This window comes from Scaptodrosophila lebanonensis, unplaced genomic scaffold, assembly GCF_003285725.1.
Source record: "Scaptodrosophila lebanonensis strain 11010-0011.00,11010-0021.00 unplaced genomic scaffold, SlebRS2 tig00000165-arrow-arrow-pilon, whole genome shotgun sequence".
In the NCBI taxonomy this organism is placed as follows: domain Eukaryota; kingdom Metazoa; phylum Arthropoda; class Insecta; order Diptera; family Drosophilidae; genus Scaptodrosophila; species Scaptodrosophila lebanonensis.
This window is the reverse complement of record NW_022060599.1, coordinates 85,057-109,748: the sequence shown is the minus strand read 5'-3', so window position 1 is coordinate 109,748 and position 24,692 is coordinate 85,057. Positions and strand designations below refer to the sequence as shown.

General features: G+C 36.0%; 1 protein-coding gene across 2 annotated transcripts in view; it reads left to right on the top strand.

Annotated features, from left to right (window-relative positions):
• Positions 1-374: 374 nt before the first annotated feature.
• The window catches only part of LOC115629802 (putative uncharacterized protein DDB_G0282133), a 33,921-nt gene continuing 9,603 nt past the window's right edge, over positions 375-24,692 (top strand). Inside the window, exons 1-2 of one of the 2 annotated variants that reach the window (XM_030526364.1) lie at positions 375-539; positions 19,767-20,168. In XM_030526364.1, coding sequence (XP_030382224.1) covers positions 413-539; positions 19,767-20,168 — 529 coding nt within the window. In that variant the 5' untranslated portion in view covers positions 375-412. Of the gene's footprint in view, positions 540-19,584; positions 19,656-19,766; positions 20,169-24,692 lie in introns of those variants that run through there. The other variant, XM_030526365.1, reaches the window with a different exon arrangement.

Here is a 24,692-nt window from a genome sequence, read left to right as displayed (position 1 = left end):
ATGGCTGACGAAATTTCCATATAATAGGACGAGAATTAAAAAATAAGATAGAAAACCAAAAACCAACAAAAACATATCTTTTCGGTTCGCGTCGACGCGCCTGCGCGTGTGTGTGCCTTGAAAAAAGTATCAAAATTTCCAACCTAATATTTCTCAATAATTCACACAAAAATTCAAAGGGAATACAAAATCTAAATCCAATCCATCCAAATCATATGCAATACTTGAGTCCACTCGTATAATATTGAATAGTGCCTGTGTATTTTTTTTCTTTGCGTGTCCTTCGTGCCAGAGTGGTTTTCCACTTTTTAGTTTATTTTTTTATATTTTTTTTGTTTGGCAAATTTTGTTTGTTGACTCAAGTTACTCAAGTCGCGTCGAAAAGGAGAAGAAAAAAAAAAACGAATCAAAAATGGAGCAAATCACACAATATTTTGAGCATATGGATTACGTGTCCTTTGGCGTCATTGCGCTGCCCTGTCTGGTCATAGCCGTCTATGGATTTTTACAGGTGGCCAGCGGCTTGGCCAAAAGCAAAAGTAAGTGCTGCACAAACCCTCGTTCAATGACAAAAGTTTAATGACAGCCACAGAGACACACAAGCCGACGACAAACTGTCTCAAATTGCCATTGTGCACATTTCTATATACATATATACATATACACACGAATATATACAAGTATATATGTATCTGTGTAAATACACGTATGTAGATATATGACTGTGTAATGACCTCACCTTATAGCTTATCGGGCATTTCCATCGTATGAGTCGACAATTGCGAAATGCTACCACAACATTTGCCAAAAAGCACACCCTTACCATACCATCGGGGGCATTAGCATTTAAGAATAATACCACCAACTATGTACCAAGAAGTATATCCATGCTAAGCATGAGAAGCGCTGAGGAGGGCGCTGAAACTTTTTTTTGGATTGTTTATGCAAACTAACCACTTGAAATGGTATTGAGGTGCTTGGTCCGCAATACAAGTACATTTAATTGCAGTCGTTTGGCAATCTCAAGATTATATTGTTGTCGGCGCCTTCAACAAAATTGCTAATATATAGATAAACAATTACGTCAAGTTTTAACAGCTGCTGGCGTTGAAAGACTTTTGGGACTTACCCACATACCACAAGCATTAGCTTAGACGAGCAAATACTTGGCTCTGCTCTCGCCCGCACTTGAAATTAGAGTCAACAGATCTTATCTAGAAAGTATTTCAATTGGGGGAAACTAGAACCAAAACTATGATATTGTACGCTCGCTCCTCCATGCCTGACCTACCTCTCGGTGTGCCAAATTTCTACGCCACCGCTTCAAGTGTAACTGGCATAGCCAGCCAGACAGACAGTCAGACAGACAGTCAGACAAACATTTAGACAGACAGCCAGCGAGCCAGCCAGAAAGCAGCTGCTGGCCCAGTATTCTCAATTTATCGCTCAAACGCCTAGAGAACAGAAACAGACATGTGCAAATATTAATGTGTCGGAAAAAAAAGACCAAGAACAGAGTCAGTCTGTTAACCTCATTAACTACATTTCTATTAAAAAGGCCTAGTAGCTTGAGTTAAATATTAATATATAAATAGAAATGTAGCTTCAAATCAGATTAATACGCTTTCAACTAGTACTTTGATCTCCATTTAAGTTAAACAGATCTGCTTCGCGTTTAACCACTCAGCCAATTGTGGTGTCCACTTTAAATGAAATTCCCCAAAAAATAAGAAACATTTCCAGTGCGTTGTTTGGGTATTGACCCACACAGTAGGTATAGATACGACTCTGACGAGCCCTCTAAGCGACTGCCAGCTAGTAGTGGGTTTTTCCAAATCGACTTCAAGATATGTATCTAAGAAAACCGGGCCTGCAATCGCACATGGCTCGTATCTGAGTGTGTGTGTGTGTGTGTTTGTGTTGGCCTCAAATGTTGTTGTGCCGCAAGCGTTTTAGCATTTTCGGTAACACCACACATGGACAAACGGGGGGGGGGGACCTTACATAACTCAGCCAACAACTTTCCCAATTGTCGCTGATCACAGCGATATTTCAATTAATTTACATCTTAAAACAAAAATAAAAACAAATCAACTTAGCAAAAGTTGGCGCTACAGCCACAGCGCTTCGATGACTTACTTTCTTTTTTGTTGAGAAAGGTCTCAGGCCCGAGGTCTGCTGCTGCTGCCGTCAGCCGTCAGCCGTCCGCCGTCTATCGCCGATATGAATAATACCAATAACAGTTGGAGCTGCACAAACACTTCAAGAGTCGAACAGGCAGGCACATGGCAAATAGCGAAGTGCAAACACTGCGCACTAAACTAAACATTTTTGCCATACATTTCGCGTTTTGTTTTTGTCACTGTTTTATTTTTATTTGCTCGTATTTGCAGTTGTAGTTGTAGTTAGTTGCAGTATTTGGTTTTTGTTTCTTTCTCTATATCTATATCTATGTGTGTGTGTGTGTGTGTGTGTGTGCCAGCCACAAAATTGAGTTCATTTATTTTTATGTGTGCCACAAACTGTAGGCAATAAATTAATTTAAATAAATAAGATAGAAATGTGTACACGGCGGGTGGCGTAAATAAAACAAAACAAAGAAAACAATGAGAGAGACTAACTTATAGTTTCGAGTAATAGTAGTCAGTAGTTGAAGATAATGATGGCCCATGCTGACATATTTCTACAAGTATAATGAGATCTTGACTGCATTCTGAGGCCGGCAACTAAACCAAACTTTAAGTGTAGTCCGATGCAGAGTTGCAAACTCAAAAAAGAAACTCCATAAACGTTAATGTGTAAATTTTGCAAAACAACAATTAAATAATGGGACATTACGATGATGAAGTTTATCACTAAAGGGACGACCTGAAATGTGAATCTTCTTCATTTTCATTTTATTTTTTGGGCTAGCAACATAATACTTTCTTAACGTGTGCCAGAACATTTGTATTTTTATACAAACTTTCTTCTTCAAATTGTATCCCAAAGAGGATAGGAAAATAAATGAATTGAAAAAATGATGCATATCGACAGATTATTTACCCACAACTTACCACCGATTTGAAGCAATTCTCCAAACATGTAGCTACCATTGCAACCATGAAAAGCGAAGAGTGTTATTAAAAATCATTATAATTTACGCCCCATATCTGTCTGTTCCTATTTTGAAGAATATTGTGTATATTTTTATCAATCCCCACTGAAGCGCAATTCAATTCGGTTGCCCAACATCGTCAACTTTGTGGGACGTCTTATCTGTCGGTATCAGTGTACGGAGTGTGCTTTATGCGCACGACATATTACGTTGTCTGTAGATTTCATTTCAATCCATAGGTTCACCATTCTTTCAATATACTTTGGCACGCATTACACATCCAGTAAGGCCTGGTGGGGGGCGCAATCGGATTGGATTTGCATACATAAGTCTAAGTATGAACGACTCTGCATTAAGATAAAAAAAAACCGCAAAGCTAAATATACACATTTTGTCAAGTTTGTCGAGGTTTTTTCTATTTGCATTTGCTTATGTATCTTATTTTGTGTCGTGCCAGACAGCTGATAAACATGAATGCTTAACTATTGCCTTCTGGTTGGCCTGTATTTACATATATAGTATATATACTACAAAAAATGTATGAAAAGGTATGCAGCTCGTTGGCAATAGTAAAGAAGTAATATACTATATGTACATACATTTGTTGTTTACAAAGAATATAAAAATAAAGTGCGCATTATTTTTATAACAGCAACAAAGTTTCAACAGAATATGCCTTTCATCGACTGAACAGGTACGACGGACAACTTTATTGTTCCTTCGAATGGGTTGCCAAAATGTTTGATAAGAATATCTAAAAATATCTTCTAATAATAAAACTTATTGCTTAGCTATTCGTTTTCAAAAAAAAAAAAAAAAAAAACAATTAAACTGCATTTAACATCAAAGCATAATTCCCAATAAGTTAACTGGCTATAGCGCCTGTAGTTTTCGAGCTCGACGAGTTCATACAGACGGACATGCCCATTCAGCTATCAAATAATAAAGAAAGGAAGAGATTTTCTGGAAGTGAGTAGTGAAGTCTTGAAGGAAAAGTGTATGTAGTTAGCACTACCAGATGCAAATTATGAATAAGCTCTTCTTCTTTTCCAGCTGATAATCAACTAATTTGGCATATGTTTTTTTTTTTGGCTGGAATTTTATTCAGTACATTCGAAATGGGTCAGCTGCCAGATTGTGTATGTCTATTAAACTGTTTAATCTGAATGGCACGCGCCATATTCAAATATTTATTTATTTACTTTTTTATTTTTCTTCCTCACACGCTCACACATGCAAGGCCCGATTCGATTCAATGAGCAACAAACTGCTCTGATGGGACAAGTCGGTGCAAATGTATGTACATACATACGTAAATGAGCTCGTCTAAGCAAACTAATCTATTGTTGCTTTTATACAGTAATTCTTTAAACAAAAAAAAAAAGAGAAAATGACTGTGCCACTAAAGGGTGTTCCGGAATTTCAAATAATGATTCATATGCGATTTCTTATAAAAAGAGATGAGGGTTGTTGGTTAACAATAGGAGAACCAGACCCACCTACTTGCTAAGGAGCATTTATCCTAAAAAGTAACAGAGCATGTAGTTTATTTATAGATATAGTAGTAGTAGTAGTAGTAGTGGTAGCTACTTATATTGTTTGTGGGTTTTATTTTGATACTACTTTTATAATTCTATTACACAATTGCAGGCGCACATCATTGTCATATGATTTTGATTAGCGATAGCAGCATTATTTCGCCTACTTGTTGTTTTTCACTCTCTCCCTCTTCTTCTTCTTCTTCATCTTCTGAGGCTTTTGCTGTTGTTGTTTTTATTTTGGCTCATATTTTGCGCATTTGTTTATTCAATTTATTTGAGCTTTAATGCTAATTTGTTGGCGTTTAGTTTTGATATTAGAACACAATTTATACATTTTTTTCTCGATTTTTTGTTGCTGTTGCTTTCCCCTCCAACGCGTGGGCCAGCAGAAAAAAAAGAAGAAAAGCAACAGAATGAGAACACAAGCATCTACTACTCGTATGTATGTATGTATGTATGTATGTATGTATATAATTTTCAAATCACGCCTGGCATGCTCGCCTGTTTTATTTACCATCTATATATTACATAAATAAAATAAAATAAAAAACACGCCGAAAACAAAAACACACACAAAAAATAAACGACTTGAAATTGAAAAACAGCCATGTTCAAGGGTAGGGGTAGGTCGTGTGTCATGACATAATCTGATTCAATAAATTAGCATGAAAATGCCAAAAGTGAAATGCCAATGGAATGGAATGGCTCCGAGTTCACATTGTATTTATGCTTAATGAGCAAAAGCCAAAATGAGAATATACTCGCACATACATACACATACATGCATGCATAAATACATACATACAATACAACTTGTACGTGACATAAGAAAGGTCGACCATTTCGCCATCACCTCACCACCTCATCACCTCATCGGTACCTCACTAGCTGGCTCATTGGCTGACTTCTAGCCTCAAGCATAACTCAAACACGATCATCCATTCAGTTCGCTCTTCCACAGCCAGTCGAGTTCGCTTTTCGTTTTCGCAGCAAATTCAGTTTGGGCCGCTTTGTCACGTTGTTATTGTTATTGTTGTTGCTGCCTCTTTGTTGTCGATGGCCACGTCCAAGCCATGCAAACATATGAAAGACCACAACAGCGGCAACAGCGGCAGCGAAAGTTTTACTTTTGACGCTTTATTGGGCCACTTATTTAACAGGTCTTTTTTATTTTTTATTTAAGTTTTTATATATATTTTTTTATTATTAACAACGCTTGTTGGTTTTCACTTTGCATTGTGACTGTCGATCTGTCTCTGTCCTTCTCTCTGCCGTTCTCATTATTATGGTCGATTTACTTGTACGTGCTAGGTACAACAATAAGCTCTCAAATACATAGATACACATACATATGTACATAAAAAATAGTTATAGCAGAGCATAAGTAATGTAAACATTTGGACAATCATATGCATATATTAATAAGCAATTATTATAGGTAGGTGTATACTAGAGCTCTGCAGGAAGTTAGAATTCCATTAGTTCTATGATTCATACAGATGTATCTATATCAAATGAATCATTCGTTGAATTAACTTTCAAAAGAAAGTGAATCGAATCCACTCCCTCAAGGGTTTTTATTGTCTCCAAATCAATGCCAGTTATATTTGACTAATGACTACTTCTTATACAAGTACTAGTATATATGCAATATTTTGAAACAGATTCTGTTTTGAGTTTTCCAAATACATTCGATCAGCTTAATGATTAAGTGCGTGACTCATACATAAATTGAATTGTTTTCATTAACAAATGCAGAGGTAAACACTTGACTTTTTAATTCATAAAATTATTGAATCAACAGTTTATTTGAATTTATTTTTTTTTAAACAAACCGAGCTACTTTCTTTAATGCTCTTCATATTTTTATTGCAATTCCTTTGGAACAGATCTCAAAACATGACAACACTCATGTTTAAAAACTCGACTACGATTAGAACATCTTTAATATAACACACTTGATTATGGTTAAGAAAAAAGCTTCGTTAATACTTTTAGGGATATCCAGACTAACACTTTCTATAAAGCCTTTTCTTCATATTCTTCGATCTATATTGGATTTTGCTGCTAGGTACGATGTTATGAAGATCCCTAAAAGCAGTTAGTTTCATTTATTTTTACCAACTAAGTGTGGCTCTAGGAACATTTCTTTCATTTGATATAGCAGTATTTACTATAATTCTGTACTTGTATCGCTTGCAGATGACGTTTCACTTTTCTGTTGGGGTTTGTATTATAAAAAGAGACTTCAAGCACATTCATTATTTACATATATCTGCAGCATTGGTTGGACTTTTTTTTTAGTTTTCTTTTTTGGCAGTGCTGTTTGAATTTGGGCATTGAAGAAACGAAAAGTAACAGAAACATAAAAAAGTGGGATACTTTCTGCAGTCGAAACAAAAAAAAAACAAATAAAAATGCTGGCTAGGCGATCGCAGTGAAATTGTTTAGCAGCTTTGCACGTTCGTTTATACATTGCTTTTTTATTTTTTTTTTATTTTGTTGTTTTTGTCTTTCACTTGCTTTCGGTCCGTCTGACATTGGCAGCGCTTTCTTCTTCTGCTCTACAGTTACTTGGGCATCAGCAGCAACGGCAGCAACAACCTCGAGATCGGCACGCCATGTGACCTCAGGCAGCTTTTCTTGTTATTGTTGTTGCCATTGTTGTTGCTATTGTTGTTGTTGTTGCTGTTCTTGTAGCTGCAGCGTGTCATACTTTCAAAACGAAAACGAAATGAAATGAGAAAAAAACACACACACAGAAAGCAATAAAGAAATAATACAAAAACAGGCAATGCTTGCGAAACCATAATACCTTAGTACAACATACCCTAAGGTTACGGCCAGACATGCAAATAATTTGCACACAAACTCATGCTAATTTAGGAGTAGCTTCTTACATGTAAATCTCAAAGTGCTTTGCTGTAGCAGAAAACTCTAATTTGTATTGGTTTTAATTGCATTAACAATTTATTTATGACATTTATGTACATATATTTTTTCTCAAAAAAATGCTTGAGAAAATTGGCTGAAAAAAATGCATTTTTTTAGCTGAATTCCCTTACTGCCCGCTTGCTTGAGGAAGTGCATAAGATCCGTTTTTAATTAGGGTATTTAATACCTAAACATGTTGTGGGGAAATTCAAATGAACTTGTTTTTTGGGTTTTCAAAGTAAAAGTGCATGATGTGTGCGATTTTTGCTTCGCTGCCTCGCCGCTTCGTTGCTTGACTTGACGAAGCGCATCAGGAAACTTACTTAAATATAAAATTCGTCAATGTGTGTGTGTGTGTGAGTGTCTGTGTGGGTAGATTTCTGATTTATTTTGCGTATAAAAATAAAATCAACAATGCACAGTAGTATGTATTTCATTTCCGCTTCCTGACTGCCACGAAATCATAATAATAATACTTGTATGTACGAGTATGTAAAAAATAAAGCCTCAAAAAAATGTTTAAAAAATAAGACAACTAAAGAAGGAGCCCTAAAAATGAACTTGCAAAACAGCTTTGATAACAACAGCAGCGAGCGACAACAACAACAACAACAACATAAAGTAGCTGCAAGTGTTATATAAACAGCATTTTGTAAATAACTGTGACCAACAACAAATTAAGCATTTATTTATGTGTACTCATATATGTATGTATGTATGTTTGCTTGTGTGTGCATATTGTTGTTGGGCAGGTGATGCAAGCAAAATAAGATTTAGACACAGACATTTGTCAAGGGGCCGGCAAGCAACACAACTTCCCCGTCTTCCCCCAATCCGTACGACAGCAAGCGCTACCGCAAAACAATAACTGAAATAAAATAGTCTGAAATAGTGCGCCACTGTGTTATATTCAGTAGTTAACACTTTTGTAAAATTTTTGTGTTTTTTCTTGCATTTTTTACTTTTATTTTTATCCCATTTTGTCAGACACCACATGTACAAATGCAAAAAGCTGTCTAGAAATACATATATGTACGTATTTGTACGAGCAGTTAGCGCGCTAAAATTCACATTGTAACTTAAATCTGCAGATAAAGGCATAAAATACATACATACTATATGCTATATATATGTGTACAAATATGTATAGAATGAGAAATATTGCTGAAGACAAGTACTCGCCTTCAAGTTTTAAAATTCGCACACATTTCTGTACTCTTTCAATGGTCAACGCAAATCTTACAGATATTTTCCCAATTAAATTTGATTATCAATGAAAGTCACTTACTTACTTATACTTGCTCAAACAGTCTTGTCAGCCTGACTCTTGAGTGTCTTGTCATCAATCATTTCCTTGACAGCTATATGACATAGTATTGTATACCAATTTTGATCACAAACTTAAGATTATGATGAAGCACCACAAAAATAACAAAAATATTTAATGAATAGCAAAGTTTTTAGAACTAAGAGTGATTTTCGCACCGTACGTAAATATGACAACCATATGATATCATGAACCGATTTAAATGATGATATCTTCAGATAAGGCACTATAAGAAAATCATAAATAATAATATTATTTGGTTAAGATATCTGTAAAAACAAAAAAAAAGTTATTCTACTAATAGTGACAAATTATTAAGTAATATTATATATATATTACTGGGAATAAACTGCATTTAGATACCAAGTTCGGTGTCCCTAGATTTAATGATTCATCAAATGTTGGTGTTCATACGAACGATCCTCATACTGATCAAGGATCTGTCACGCCTCCTTCTGCATGTTACATACACTGAGCCTTTCCACTTCGTAGTCTTTAGTATAGCCTTTTAGCCTACGGGCAAGATTTCCAAATACACAGTGCTCGTTGATCAACATTTGCTTTTAAACTATTCGCAGCATGTCGTTATGAACACTTTCAGAATGTTGCATCAACACTTTTACTCTGAGTCTTTAGTATACCCTTTTAGCCTACAGGCAAGATTTCCAAATACGTATAATGTTCAGTGCTCGTTGAGCAACATTTGCTTTGAAACTATTCGCAACACGTCAGAATGTTGCAGCAACACTTTTACTCTCCTCACCACCTTAAGCAACAACAAAATAACAATGGAAGCCTGATTTCGCACTCGCCGCCATTATCACTTCCATGTAGGGGTGCCTGTATCAATATGTATGTGTGTGTGTGTTTGCGCAATTAAATTGTCATAAGCCATGCCCAATTTAAAAGGCGTCAATTACTTGCCATTGTTTTAGCTTTTGTTGAAATACACATTGTCTTCCATAAGCTGCGACTGCAGACTAACAGCCACAAATGGCGTGGGAAATGTTTCCCTTCAATAGAACGATTAATACATGCCTTAATAAAAAACACCTGATAATCACTTAATTATTTTATCTGTCTGTCTCATATGACGGAGTGTCTAACTATATTTGGGTTGCACTTCCGAAGCTTAATATTTTTCGAGCAACGTTTTTTGGTTTTACCAAAAAGAAGTAAGCGAAAAAGGCAAAATTGGTTAATAATTTAATTTACATTCCATTTTATATTTGTTTATTGCTCACATTTTTTAAAAAAATACATAAATTCGCGTTTTAACTATCAGCATTTAGTTTCAACATTTTTAATAAATATTGATTTAAATATATACTATATGCGAGTATAAATATTTTTGCATAGGCATTTCAATTGAAAAGCACAAACACATTTTTAAACAATGTTTTTTTATTTATTTCTTTTGAAATTCTTGATGCCAACAATGCATTTTATTGCCATTATTTGTCGTTTTTGTTTTGTTCTCTAATTCTGTGCTCTTGTGCGCCAACTTGTTGATTTGTGAATTCATGATTAAGAATGAAATGCGTCTACATTTTATGTGTATATAGCACACATGTATGTTTATTTTATATATGTATTTCGATATAAACAACTTAAATACATTTTTAATACTAATTAACTCAAATACGTTGCATGATAAACAAAACAAAAAAAGCATTTTTAAATAATTATATTCTAAAAACAAATAGATATTATGCACATCAAGAATAGGTGCATGTCTATTGGATGTACAGTCAAAATGCTGAACATTCTTTAAAATGCAAATAAATAAATCAAAAAAAAACACACATTACTTTCTTTAAGCATGCGCAGTGTCTACGATATAAGCGGACAAACATTCACACATTCGATTGAATGTACCTAGCACCTGAGTAAGAAACAGTTGATCTGTCTAGACACCTGAAGAATCCTCACATGAAATTCTTTTTACTCGTGCTCTTCAGATATAAACAGACAGAGGTGCAAACAGTTGGGAATGTATTAAAATTTATTAAAATGGAGGTTGAAAGACGTTAAAGTAACTGAAGCAAGCTTGATCTGCTTAGAAGACACCTGAGGAATTCTCCTACAAAATCCTCACACGTCATTTGTTTTAGTCTTGCTCTTCTGATTGAAACAGTTGAGAATGTATTAAAATGGAAGTGGAGATCTGCTTAGAAGAAACCCGAGCAATTCAACTGCAAAATTTGCTTACTTTATACGTGTATACATAACTCCCACAGTTTCCAAGATCGAAGTGAGTGAGTGGCTATCATGCGTGCCTATAATACTCATAATACTTGTATGCTGTATACAAAGCTTCTTTCATGCAATCCATTATAATGACTGCAATTAATCTCTCGGTCTATATCATTTTTTGTTGTTATTTTATATACATGTACGAGTAAGTATGTACATATATATGTACATACATATATCACTCAAGAGTCTCAGCGCTGAAGTGGCTAATTCGCCTAATCGCGTGTCCCATTGCTTCCGCAATGAATTAATTGCACACAAGCCAGCAAGCAGGCAGGCAGGCAGGCAGGCAAACAAACAAACAAACATGCCAATGTTCGCACACACACACACACACACACTTGCAATTTATTTCTGCCATTGCTTTGCTTATTTGCTTTGTACATCATGCCCATATGTGATGTAAATACGCTCATCACAATGCATCATCCGATTTGTTTTGTTATCCACTCTTCAGCTCTTTGCAGAGCTCAGAGAGTATGTGATGGTGTGTGTATGTGTGTGGTTGTGTGTGTGTGTGTGTGTGTAACGGAAACTACGTAATTTACGTTTTGCAGCTCAGCTCAGCCTTTCACTCAGACTTCAGACTTCGAAACTCAAGCGAGCCAGCCAACAAGCTTACTTCGTCACCAAACCTCCATTTTACCATTTTATTATTTTCTACATACCTATAAGTAGTGGTGTGCGTACTTATAGGTACGCCGACTGCAATTGAGGTTACTTTCTATATAAAATTAAATAAATATATATATATATATATATATATATATATATATATATATATATATATATATATATATATGGCGAATTTGTTTTGGCGATTTATAGTATTTATTGGCATTACTATTACTATTATTATTTATTTTAAATACAGCTGCTGGTGTGCATCAAAATTTGCCATCATTTTTCTCAAAATTTGTATGTATAGTGCATATACATATATAAAATATATATTTTATACTATATATTGTGTTATTGTTTGCTACGCACGCCTCTTTAACTAATTGCGCACGCCGCAGCACTGTTTGTTGTTGGACTTATTGAGAAAAATAAATAAATTCAAATACGAAAAAGTCTTTACTTTGATTACCTACTTTGTGGTGGTGGCATGCCAGAGCTTTTTTCTCGGGCTCTCGCTATAAATCATAGCATTTGGAGTGGTGTTATATACGAGTATGTATGTTTATACTTTTCTATGTATAGTACAAGCTAGGTTATATGAACAAGAGTATTTACACTCGAAGAAAAGTGATGCATTTTTGAAATATTTAAATATACTGTTGAGCTCTAGTTCCGATATCTGATAACTGAACATCTCAATATTTTAGTGGCTTATAAAACGTCAATTCCTATCTAGCTAGTTCTATCTTTTGAAGCTGTGCTGTACCACATATGTACGTATATAAATAATAATATTATCTATTTGAACTGAATTCTGCTTAATACATATTTTTTTTTAATTTTCAAGCGTAAATTTTGATTTGAATGGAATTGAACATCTTAATAAGGCTCGCGGGTTTTTGGAGTGTAAATTCAAGTATACATGTGTATATAGAGAAGATAAAAATATGCCAGCGTGTTGTTAAGAAATATGTTTGTCTGCCCGTCCGTCTGCCTGTTTGTCCGTTTGTTTGTAAGTCTGTACACATGCAAGCAATTTGAATGCGCCAGCGCTGAACCAAAGTGGCGCAAGCCCGCAAACAGTGGCGGTGGCGGTGGCGGTGGCGGTGGCAACGACAACAGGAACAGCAACAACCATAACAACAACAATAACAACAAAAGTCCACAAATGTAGCACACGTCAGCCATATTCAGCCATTAAAATTATTATTATAATAAAAAAATAGAAAAAAAATTAAATAAAACTACACATAATTTCAAAAATTTGCAATGAATGAATGCGATTTTCTTTTTTTAGTGTTTGCGCAGTAGAGAATGAAAGCGAACCAAAACAAACCACGCTAATCGAAAGAAAGCATAATAAACGACACAGCCAAAATATATAATATACCCATACGTGCATATGTATGTTTGTATATATACATATGTATGTATGTATGTATATGTACTATTCCTAGATAAAAACATGCTGTCACAACTTTGTCGAATAACAAACAAATAACAAGAAGATACACCGAATACTGTACATCCTAGCCAAGAGTTTTCAAATGATTTATCTTATGGCATATATGTATTCATTTCGATTAGCTTGTTTAAGTTCAGAATTAGTGACCATATTTTTATTTTTGACATATCATTCATATTTAAATTTTATTATATATTTATAGCTGCAGACAGTCCTCCGTCCATTTCAGTACAGATTGTTTCAGCATTCGAAGCTTTGAACATTAAGATCTTTTATTTTTTAATCAATTAAATAACTTCACATGCCTTTAATTCATTTCAATTTTGTGTGTTGATGGCTCCATAGCAAAAGATTCGTACACTTGTTAACACAAGCAAGGCTCTAGATGTATTTTAAAAATCAACTTTTTCTTGGAGCATCATCATCCTTTCAATACAAACAATTCAATTTGTTCCTTAACATTGGAAATCTATGGCTTAACATTCAGCATGGCTCATAGTTGAAGCATAGGGTGAGAACAGAGCAGATATTTGAATACAAATAGATCCATTAGTATAAATAAAAAAAAAATTTTATAGCATAAGTATATACTTGCGAAGAATTTAAGAGTTATAGCTTGTAGATTTAAGAACTTTTTAAATTTAGCTTTTATCGTTCTTTATTTGAGGTTTTTATTCATGAAAAATGCTTGAAACCCGGAACAGGTCTATAAAAATGTTTAAAAATAACAATTTGGGTCAGCTGACTTCTTTAATACTGGACATTTACTATAGATATATAGTACATACTTGTATATCGTATTTACATATATAACTTTTCATTTAATTCTGTCAAATTTTTAGATTTACCGAGAAAGTTGAGATATTTGTTTTGACAACTGTTGTTGTTGGTGGTGGTGCTAGTGGTGGTGGTGCTGGTGGTGGACGTGGTGGTGGTCTTGGTCGTCGCATTCGTGGGTGATGTGATGACAAAACAAATGCCAAAAAAATGTCTGGCTCGTAAAATTTTGACAGCAAGTACGCAGATTGTCAAACCAAAGGTTAGCACGGAAGCTGAAATATTATTATAATACATCTTTCTCTTATTTTTTTCTGCACACATTATTGTTGTTTTTATTGTTGTCGCTGTCGTCTTTCATGTAAAAGTAGCGCTAAATAATGTTTCAAATTAATAAAATAAAAAATATATACGAGTATATACACATACACTATTCAAAGAAGACGCAGCGTTTTTCTATTTCGTATTCAGCGACATTTTTTTAGTCAGCAAGCAGCCGGCGGCTAAACAAACTGAAATGATTTGAATTTTTGAGGTCAGGTTGAGGAAAAGTGCTATATCTTTCAATTGTAGGCTTAAGATGATTAGTTTATCAATTTATTTAAATCATTAATGTCAGCGGCTAATTTAATTTCTTTGAATACATATGTCCTTCTTAAATCTTTTTCCCTGATTTTTCTCTTTAGGTCTTTTAGTGAATATTTCTATGAATTCTGTGTGTTTTCGCAAAATATATATTGAAATGAAGAAAGTAATTGTGTTTTGCAAAAACTGAAGCTAAAAGAAGTTTCGAGGAATACTGATTGATTTTAATTGAAGTAACACTTTATTCAAATTGAAATTGGACAAATTATTTGCATATGTTTGTTTTTTTTTTATTTAAAATGAAATATTTTTAGAAGCTATATATGGTCTTGAGCATTCACATAACGCTAAAGGGCTGATGGGGCCTATTGATCGAGTTGGCGCCATGTCAAGCAATTCAAAATGAACGCGCATTACACATACGCCATGTGTGTAATGCCATCATAGGAAGTGAATTGTTTATCGATTCGATGTATACGTATTCATAGTATAAGTATGTAGACCAATTTATAAGTCCAATGGCAGCGACATAAACGTAAGCATTGAGGCGCGCTTGATTGACGCGACCTACTGTACTCCCCCAACCCCAAACCTAACCCTAACCCCAACCCACAACCACCCGGCACCGTTCTCACCCGTCAAATGACCAATCAGCCATTCGCACGCAGTGTGCTTATTGTAATCGAAAAGTATTACGTGAAATTGGCTTATATGTATACCCCCCCCCCCCCCCCCCACTGCCCTCTGTTTCTCACCATCTCCCTCTCTCTTGCGACTGACTCTTGGCATCGCCATTAGCAGTCAAGCATAAAATAAATAATTGCTTAGCTAACGTCATAGCGCCAAGTTGCGCGTGCTTCTTCCTTTATTTTGTTTTTTTTTTTATAACTTTTATTGGCGTGTCTGCCATTGAATTTTCCACATAGCACATACTACTACAAACAATTCAATTCAATACGAACGTCATATTTTTAAGAATTGAGACAACGCGTCGTTTAACCAACCCCAACCCCAACACCAGCCCCAAGTTTCCTATTCAGTTTTATGACGACATGTGCATATAAGCTTACAATACTACTTATATACTACTTATACGTATTATTCGTATACGTCTGTGTGCGTGTGGGACACGTAATTGAATACGAATGGCTCAATTTTCAAGGGATTATTTTTATTGCCTGGCCACCACAATTATACGATAACAATTAACGGCGCATTAACATTTCCGGTTCATAAACCGCATTACAACATTGATGTGCAACATCTACAGATTGTAAGACTCATAAATATGTGCGTTGGTAAAAAAAAGCGGAAGCCGCCTCCCAGTAACCAAAATCGATTTCTGATTAGAGAAAGATTAGTTCTCATAATTAAGTATGTGCCCGTATATACTATATTCCAAGAATTCGTTTATATTATGGTTTCTACAAAATGGTTACTTTAGTGAGCATTTAAGTTCAATGTGAAATAATATTGCTTTGGTTTTATCAGTCAGCGAAATCAATACTTATAGTATATTCAGCGATTAGCCAGACCTAGTACAAGATTCCAATATGGATATACTTGTAATCGCTCCAATGGCTTTATTTTTGCTGACATCAAAATTTAATACTGAATTTATTCAGAAATGTGTATTTATTTACAACTCCCTAGTTTTTCTCAGGCTTTAATTCTAAGCCTAAGCCAGTTTTTGTGAACGTCTCTTAAATTATAAGCTCCAGCCATTGTGTTCAAATGTTCATAAACCATAAGTTTTTAAACGGAAAAGAGCAAAGGAATTCCATAGAACAGACTAAGAGGCAAAAAAGAAAAAAAAACGTAAGGGTTCAACAGACTCTCGTCCGTGACAAGGTTTATTAGGGGCCCAATTTTTGTTGTTGTTGTTGTTCTTGTGCTTGCTGTCGTTATTTTTCTGAGTGTGAAGCATCTGCGCATGCGCAGATGTTTCCACTTTCGTACGATCCCTGGCTAGCCCGTCATGCCCCATTAAGAGTTTTATGTTGCCAAGCGCTAAATCGGTTTCACTCTCTTCCTTTAAAGTTTTATTTTTTTCCCTTTCGTAATTTAATGAGTATTTTTGGTTCGTTTGTTTCGCTCAGTTTTTCTTGAGCGTTCGTTCGCTTTGCCATGTCCAAGCCAATCAATACAATTGGGGGCTTACACCAAAATATAAATACTACATATATATATACATATATGTATATATGTATGTACATATATGTATGTGTGCGAGTACTCGTGTGTTCATTCATTATTAAAGCGGTGGCGCACTGCTCTGATGATTAGCGTCGTCGTCATCATCATCATCAGCATGCCTACTAATGGTATTGATGATAATGATGATGATGAGGTTGTTGCCACAAAAATAGCCGCACACGCGCTACAGTTTTTGCCTTTTCTCTTTTTCCGATGCATTTCCGTTTTGGCAGCGACCTGACGGGTTTGCACACGTGTCGCAAGTCGCAAGTCGGCAACAGAATCATCTTCAACTGCACTGTCGAGATGTGGCGACATCGGTGATGGCGAGCCGAGTGCAATCGACAAATCACACTTTACAAATTATGCCAATTTGTACGGCAATCGTGCGATTTGTGCGCATTTTTCAAACAGGCTGCTGCTGTCAGAAATCGCTTTCAACTTATTTTATTAAGGGTGTGATCAGACAACCGCATGACTGATGCAACATTTAAACTAAAACATCTAAGCAGCGCAATTAAACAGAATCACCTCGACTTCCCCACCATTTAATTAATTACTGATCCGAAAAATGTGACCCCATCGATGCATGGTGCAGCTTTTGAGGCGGGGTCATCACATGTTTTGCTTCGCCATCACTGTGTAGTCGTAGGTCAGTTAGACGAATCAAAAATGAAGCAGGGTCACCACATGGGGCGCCGCTACCTTCATGGTATTTATTGACCATAATATAGTAGATCAGCCAAGTATACTATATATTGGTGTTGAGCAATCGAGCGGAGTCGTGTCACAACCTTTTCTTCAGTTATTTGCGTGCGCTCTAAGGCGAATCGAAGCCAAATTATTCAAGAGTTTATTTCAACAGAGCAGGTTTTCAATATAACTGATCGGTTGGGTTAACTTGGGTTAACTACCTGGTGGCGCTTACTGTTTAACCAAGCAAGCGAATAGTAGTAGTATCTTATGCTAATTTTTTTGTTTGCTATCCATCCTCGGCGATTGGGAGAGCAAACTTTTTCGACAAACATTTTCTGCAATTGCTGCAAGTCATTTAGCTATCTAAGCACAGCTTAAGGCGTAAAGCGGTCACCGCCTTTCTGGCCATTAATCACACCTTAACAGTCAGTCGCGTCGGTAATTGGCCGGCCGCAAGCATTTGTTTTCGGATTTGATTTTGATTTTTGCATACGCCGAATCGTTATTTTGTTTTTGTTTTTTTTTGTTTTTTTCGGATGCGTTGGGCGGTGGCTGACAGCGGGCTGGAGAATGCGCACACATATATATACCTATGTATGTATATACATATACCTATGTATATATATATTTGTATGTGTGTGTGTGTGTGTGTGTGTGTGTGTATGATTAGCGCTAGGCACGAACTGGTACCTGTTTTTCGGTGTGGCTTCACAGCCGCCACCAACACTACTGCTTCTTTGTTATAATAATTAAATTTTATTTAAGGTTTTTTAAATCATGCGCTTGGGAATGATTCGTCTTTTCTTTTCATTAAGCAAATATTTTGAATACTCGTATTAAGCCCCAGTTAACAGGTGTAATTTTTTTTAAATTGGCTATCAACTTAAGCAACAAAATTTAACACGTTTTAAGCATTTGTTGTAGTGTTTTTTCTTATTCATTGATGCGCGATTGTTCTTGGTAGCTCTAGCTGGGAAGAATTTTAAAGTAACTAGAGATGCAAATTTATTTAAGAATTTATAAATATTCATAAGAATCCATAAATGTTATGTCACATTTAAATAATTTTCATTCTTCGAATATTTAAATAGTAGAGTAGTAGAAAAATAAATAATGCACAATTCAAATAATCAGCATCAGAGCTGCTTTATAAACAATTCTAATTTGTTTCTTTTCTTTCTCGAAATTCGTTATTTTGCTTTCTAAATTTAAAACCGCTAAGACTTTAAGACGATAAGATGTGAACTCCCCCAACAGTCGAAAGCATTGTAGAAGAATCTAAGCAATTGTTGTTTAATGATAGCCACTTTTTGCCAAAATGTAACCCATAAAAATTCTCTTAGAATAATAATAATCATTAATCATAGAATTTTTAAAAAGCAATTTGTGTTGACTCGGGACAGGGTTTAATTAAAATAAATTCTGGTCTGCGAAAGACTAGACTGGAGTGAGGTTTTTTTTCTTTGTGCGCGCCCACTAACCCGAGAGCTTCCGGCCAATTGGGCGATTGTTGAATGTGTATCAAGAGTCCCATAATGGGCCACAATCTAATCGAAATAGGAAGACCGCCAACCTGATAAGCCACCACATACATACGTGTGTGGGGGGCATATGCATACATACATACATACATATATATTTAAGCCTGGTTGCCAATTTTTGTCGTTGTGCGACGACGGATTGGCGTAGGTTCAATATAACGACAAAATCGCCAGCACTTATCAGCAATCCGTGCAGTTCGAGCGGTTCGAGCGATGGTGATTCACCAACCAACCGATATGTCTCCTGGGTTGTCGAGTCGTGGCTTTTTCAGAGAGTGCTTTCTGTCGTCATCAATAGCGGGGCTATATTAATCGCACAATAAAGCAATATATGACTGGGTTTTTTTTTTTTTTTTTGTTCCAAGCAACTTTCGTACGTTGTCTATAGCGCCGGGTGTCGTACAAAGAGCGTAAACATTTGATGGCGGGCCTTAGTTCGTTTTCAACAGCAAGTGCAGGCGGTTCATTCAGTTTTAAGACAATTTTTGTTGAGTGCTCGTGAATAGCATATTTTGTTATTATTATTTATTTTATTGTTACTTGTATTGTGATTGATATATTTTCTATGAGAGCATCATGCATTTACTATTGGAGGCTTTCTTGCAATTATTTAAGACTTGTAAGTCGAGTGTCTTTTAATAAACGAACAAAACCAAACCAAATAACTAACTAACCAGCCAATCAACTCGAGACTAATTGTGTGTGTAATTGCTGCTCTGTTCGTTCACAGCTGACAACATGCAACGCTTTAACAGCAACAACAACAGCGACACCGATGGAGTCGTTGTTGGTAGCAACAACAGCAACAACAGCAACAATACCAACAACAACAGCAACAAACGCTGCGCACAAAAATATGGTGGCAATGGTCATTTGGCCACTTTAGCAACGACCAGTTCCACATACCAGCAACAACACCAACAACAGCAACAACAGCTGCACAACAAACAAGTGACTCGCAAGACGCGTTACAACAACAGCAACAACAAGCGTGACGCTGCCGCCTTTAATGCGTCAAATGGTCAGAAACGCAACAGTGGACCAAATGGCGCCAAAGCCGCTGGAGGCGGTGCGGGCGATGCCTGGCTGGAGCGCAGTTATGGACGTCGTTTTGTGTCTTCATCCGACGAAGGTGAGTGTTACACACACACACACACACACACACACACACACACATACACTATAAGTGTGTATACCCTTTGTGTATTTGTAAATGCTTTCGTAAGTGTGCCGGTAGCCCCCAAAAGTGCTGTTGCTGATTCATTTTGATTTGCTTTCAATATGAATGGTCGGCGTCGTATAAAATTCCGCAGAAGTTGCGCGCGCACATGAATCATCAGATCGTCGTCATCAGCGTGCGATCCAATTGTGGGCTTATATCTGAAAAATATGGCCCACACACACAGACACGCACACACGATGCTACGATTCTTGATAATACACAATAATAATAATAATAATAATAATAATAATATATATCCATTTATGGATCTATAGTATTTTCTGCGTAGGAATTCAAAAGTTTTAAAATTTCTCGAGTTGTTTCAACAATATGGTTTTGTATAATACTTACTAGCATGTACTATATACTTGTATAGCTTGTATTATATTAGACTGGTCGCCTTTTGTGGGTGTGGTGAGCTCAGCCGTAAAATATATCGAGTAAAACACCTTCCAAATGCAATGTGTATCTCAATGAATCACAGTGTCTCGAAATAAATTGCTGCCGTACCCATTTCGGACATATTTTACCTCGTCGTGGTCTACAGTTTCCTTCCCTTTTAGTCACACTGGCACTCACCACATATACATATATTTAACACAAAGCATATTTCAAATTCGGATCTTAATTTAGTCAAATAAATTGTTCAGCACTTATTGCATCATCTATGTAGGTACATCTAGGTATTATTATTTTATTTATTTATTGCATCAGCAAATAGAAAATCAAAACAACCAGAAATTTTCCTACTCATTCCTATCTGTATAAAAAGAATATATACTAAAGCTGTATTGATTACTTTTTCATATACCAAATATTATATACTCTGCAGGACGATCTTAATTTAACGTTTTTAGAAACAATCAAAAAAAAAACAACAAAATGTTTACTAAAACAAATTTGGCATCACTTGAAGCACAATATGTACTCTACTTAGGGGAAATGAGGCAACAGTGCTCACTATAAGTATATGTATAACCAATTAGCACGCAAAAGTAAACTTTATACACACACATTAAATATAGAACTACAATTTAAGTCAACATTTTGTGGCCGATAAAGTTAGCTGGTAATGGGGGTTTCACACCCCGTCAACACCCAGAAAGTAATCAGCACTTTAGTTTAAGGAAGTGTTAGCATTTTTGTGACAAACAAAAAGTGATTTTAATTTTATACTCAGAACAACTAATCTTTATCAAGGTGGAAAAATAGGCACTAATATACCGGTCTATATATCTGTGCATTGTTGTCAACGCTCTGCACATCACTTGAGAAAACAAAAAATATATATACAAGTATGGGAATAAATAAATGAAGAACCCCTAGTCAGTTACAGCTATACGTGTACAACGCAATTTCTGCTCATCAATTTTGTTAACTTGTTGAGGAATCTTTTAGTTGATAATCGAGTAGGGCCCTAAACCTTATCAAAATCAATAGAGCAATGAATTGAGGTTTTTGAAAATGTAACGCAAATACTAGTGTTATTGCTACCTATTAGTGCTTGTATAACAAACTTATCTCAAATATTGTCACTCAACTAACCGAGAAAGATAAAGACGCGCTCTGTATCTGTTTGGAAAAAACTTTTGTTCAATTATAGTTAAGTACATATGTATGAGTGGAGGTGATGGAGGGGTCCCAGTTCCAATGGAGCTGCACCATTCCTAATTCTTTTAAATTAGACCCATAAATGAGAAAATTGCAGGAAGACTTTTCTCAAATTATATACACATGGCCCCCAATAAAAATGATAATTATGCAAACATTCAATCCCACGCTCACACAAACAGCTGCATGACAAGATAATTACGAAATCTCGGGTCAACGAATATGTCAGCATGATTTCTTTTCTTTTTTGAATTTATTTTGGTTTGTTTTTAAAAAAAAATGTTCACATATTGCGCGCTGCCGTCTATTAAAAACCCATAAATAGAAATGGCTTTGCAAAAGTCGAAGCTCGCATGCTCTCTCTGAGATTCCAAATTGCAGTTATACTTGCAGCATAACAATAATTAAGTTCGAGTATCTCGTTTCATTTATATTCAGAAATATACTTGTTTCGTATAATACAAGTATATGCCACAAATAGAAAAGAGATAAAATGAAAAACCGCAAAGGATCATTGACGCAGAGAAGAACAACACAAATGTTAGAAAATAAAAAAACTAATTAAATAAACAAATAAACAAAAGCACACCCCAAAAAATATTGCGTTGCTCAAGACTCCATAGCTACGCAAATATCCACTAAAGCACAGACACAGATATATATACATTAAAATATATACATATGCATGCTCGGATCGGATTGGATTCAGATGGAGATTCGAAACGAGCTGTTGAAACTGCGGCAACAACTTTTCGTTTCAGCATGAACGCAATTCATTATGCATGTTAATTTGCTGATTGGACAAGAAAGCAGCAAGACCACGAGATCAGCTCTACTATAATATAGAAGACTCATAAAAATAGCATCCATACACAACAGAGTAGGAGGGTGCTGGCGGGCGGGGGGGGTGGGCGGTACTGGACGAACAAAAAGATACTCCAGAATGATCATCATTAATCGCTGCCCCGCTGCCTCGTCCCCCCACAGCAGCTCCAATGCTCTTGTGGTCCCAATCAATTCAATCTTGCGGAACTTTAGAACGCAATTTGCCCAACTGATTAGCATTAGATTCTCTGTAGCGTACGTAGCAGCTGTATCAATACGACGGCCGACTGAATACCAGACAGATGGCAGCAACAGATTTCCAATCAGCTAATAGCTTTCACCCCAAACACGACAAGTGTCAGCGATTCCAGCATTGCATAATTCAAAACGTTGTCACTATTGAGTAGTATTCAAAATCACGAGTTATTTTGAAGGAGCAGATTGTGACTGACTCACTGCCATTCTACGTACTTGTACAAGTATATCACATTTGTGTTTGGGTTAAGGAAAACGAGTTGCTGATGATGGCATTAATTGCTGACCCAAATATGACAAGCTTATCTCAACATAGAACTGGAACCATAATTTTGAATAACGGCTGTAAGCAATAATTGACTTACAGCTAAATATTGGAACTGTCAGTTATCGAAGTATCTACCAAGTATCCACCACAAAAGTAACCCATCTATTTTTTATTGTTGAAAAACTTCCTTAATCAATTAATCCAATTGTGAAAGGCATTTTAACAGGACATTATTATCATAGTAGGCGTGATAAGGAGTCTGTCTGGCAATGTAAGCAAAAATTTTAAAAATCAGAGAATTATCTGAACAAAAAAAAAAAAAAAAAAAAACAGGTTGTTGAAATACAAGTAACGCGAAGGTAGGAACATGTGGAAGTTTCTGAGGATCAAATTCCAAGTTGTCAAAAAGAGAAAGCTAGAAAGGCCACTTAACGGGCCCAGAATTGCAGAATGTGCCTGGCACGAAGAGTATGAGGATTTTGTTGGAACGAATTGTTTATTATTGATCAGTAAGTAATTACAAGTACTAAGCTACTACTATTTATTAACTTGACGGGGTCAACTCTTTCTCTTTCTTTTTTTGTTTTGTTTTTTATTCGAGTGCACTATTTACGAAATGGGACCGTGTCACCCATTTGCGGTAACTGCCGCTTAACGCCTACTTAGGCTCCAACCCGACTAACCGACTAGGCAATGGCATTAAGGTTACGGCGTCTAGGCCATCTAATATGCCAAGCGCTCTGCCTTTGAAATCCCAGAGGCGCAAAAACCATCAACATCAACAACCCACAGCAAACAACAAACAACCAGAAAAAAATCAACACAAACTCAATATCATTGTCTTTTGAAAACGGCTGTTGTAGAAAGCGATGCCGCGGTGCCGGGCCACGCCACAATAATTTCGCACTCTTTGCTCCAATTAAGTTGCGCAAAAGGTGTCGACGACATGGCGAGTCGCCACTTAAAGAGCGCCGCCACCAGACGACTGCAGCCATTAAACACTGACATATATATACATATACCAGTACATATATACATACTCGTACATATCCGTCTTTCCATCCATTAAATGAGACACAGCCACAGTCACAGCCGCAGCCACACAATTCAGGTTCATTCCGATTCCGTTGATTTCTGCGCGTCTTAGCACTGACATCACGGTCTGATGTCGAAAGACTTTGCTGATGAATGTTTATTATGTGTAGGAAGATATATATGCATATATATAGTATTACTTGTAGTTACTATTTAGAGATGTTGAATGTAGCTCTGATTGAGCGACAACCTTTGTCCAAGTCCGATAAGCAAGCATTTATATTTAGGGAAGAAATATATGTTTCAAAAAGCAGCTCTGTCCCCCACAAAATAACAACAAAACATTCCAGTTCTTAATGTTTATTTTGGGTAGCCAGATATATATATAGAGTTACTTGTAAGTACTATATAGAGATGCTGAATGTAGCTCTGACTGAGCG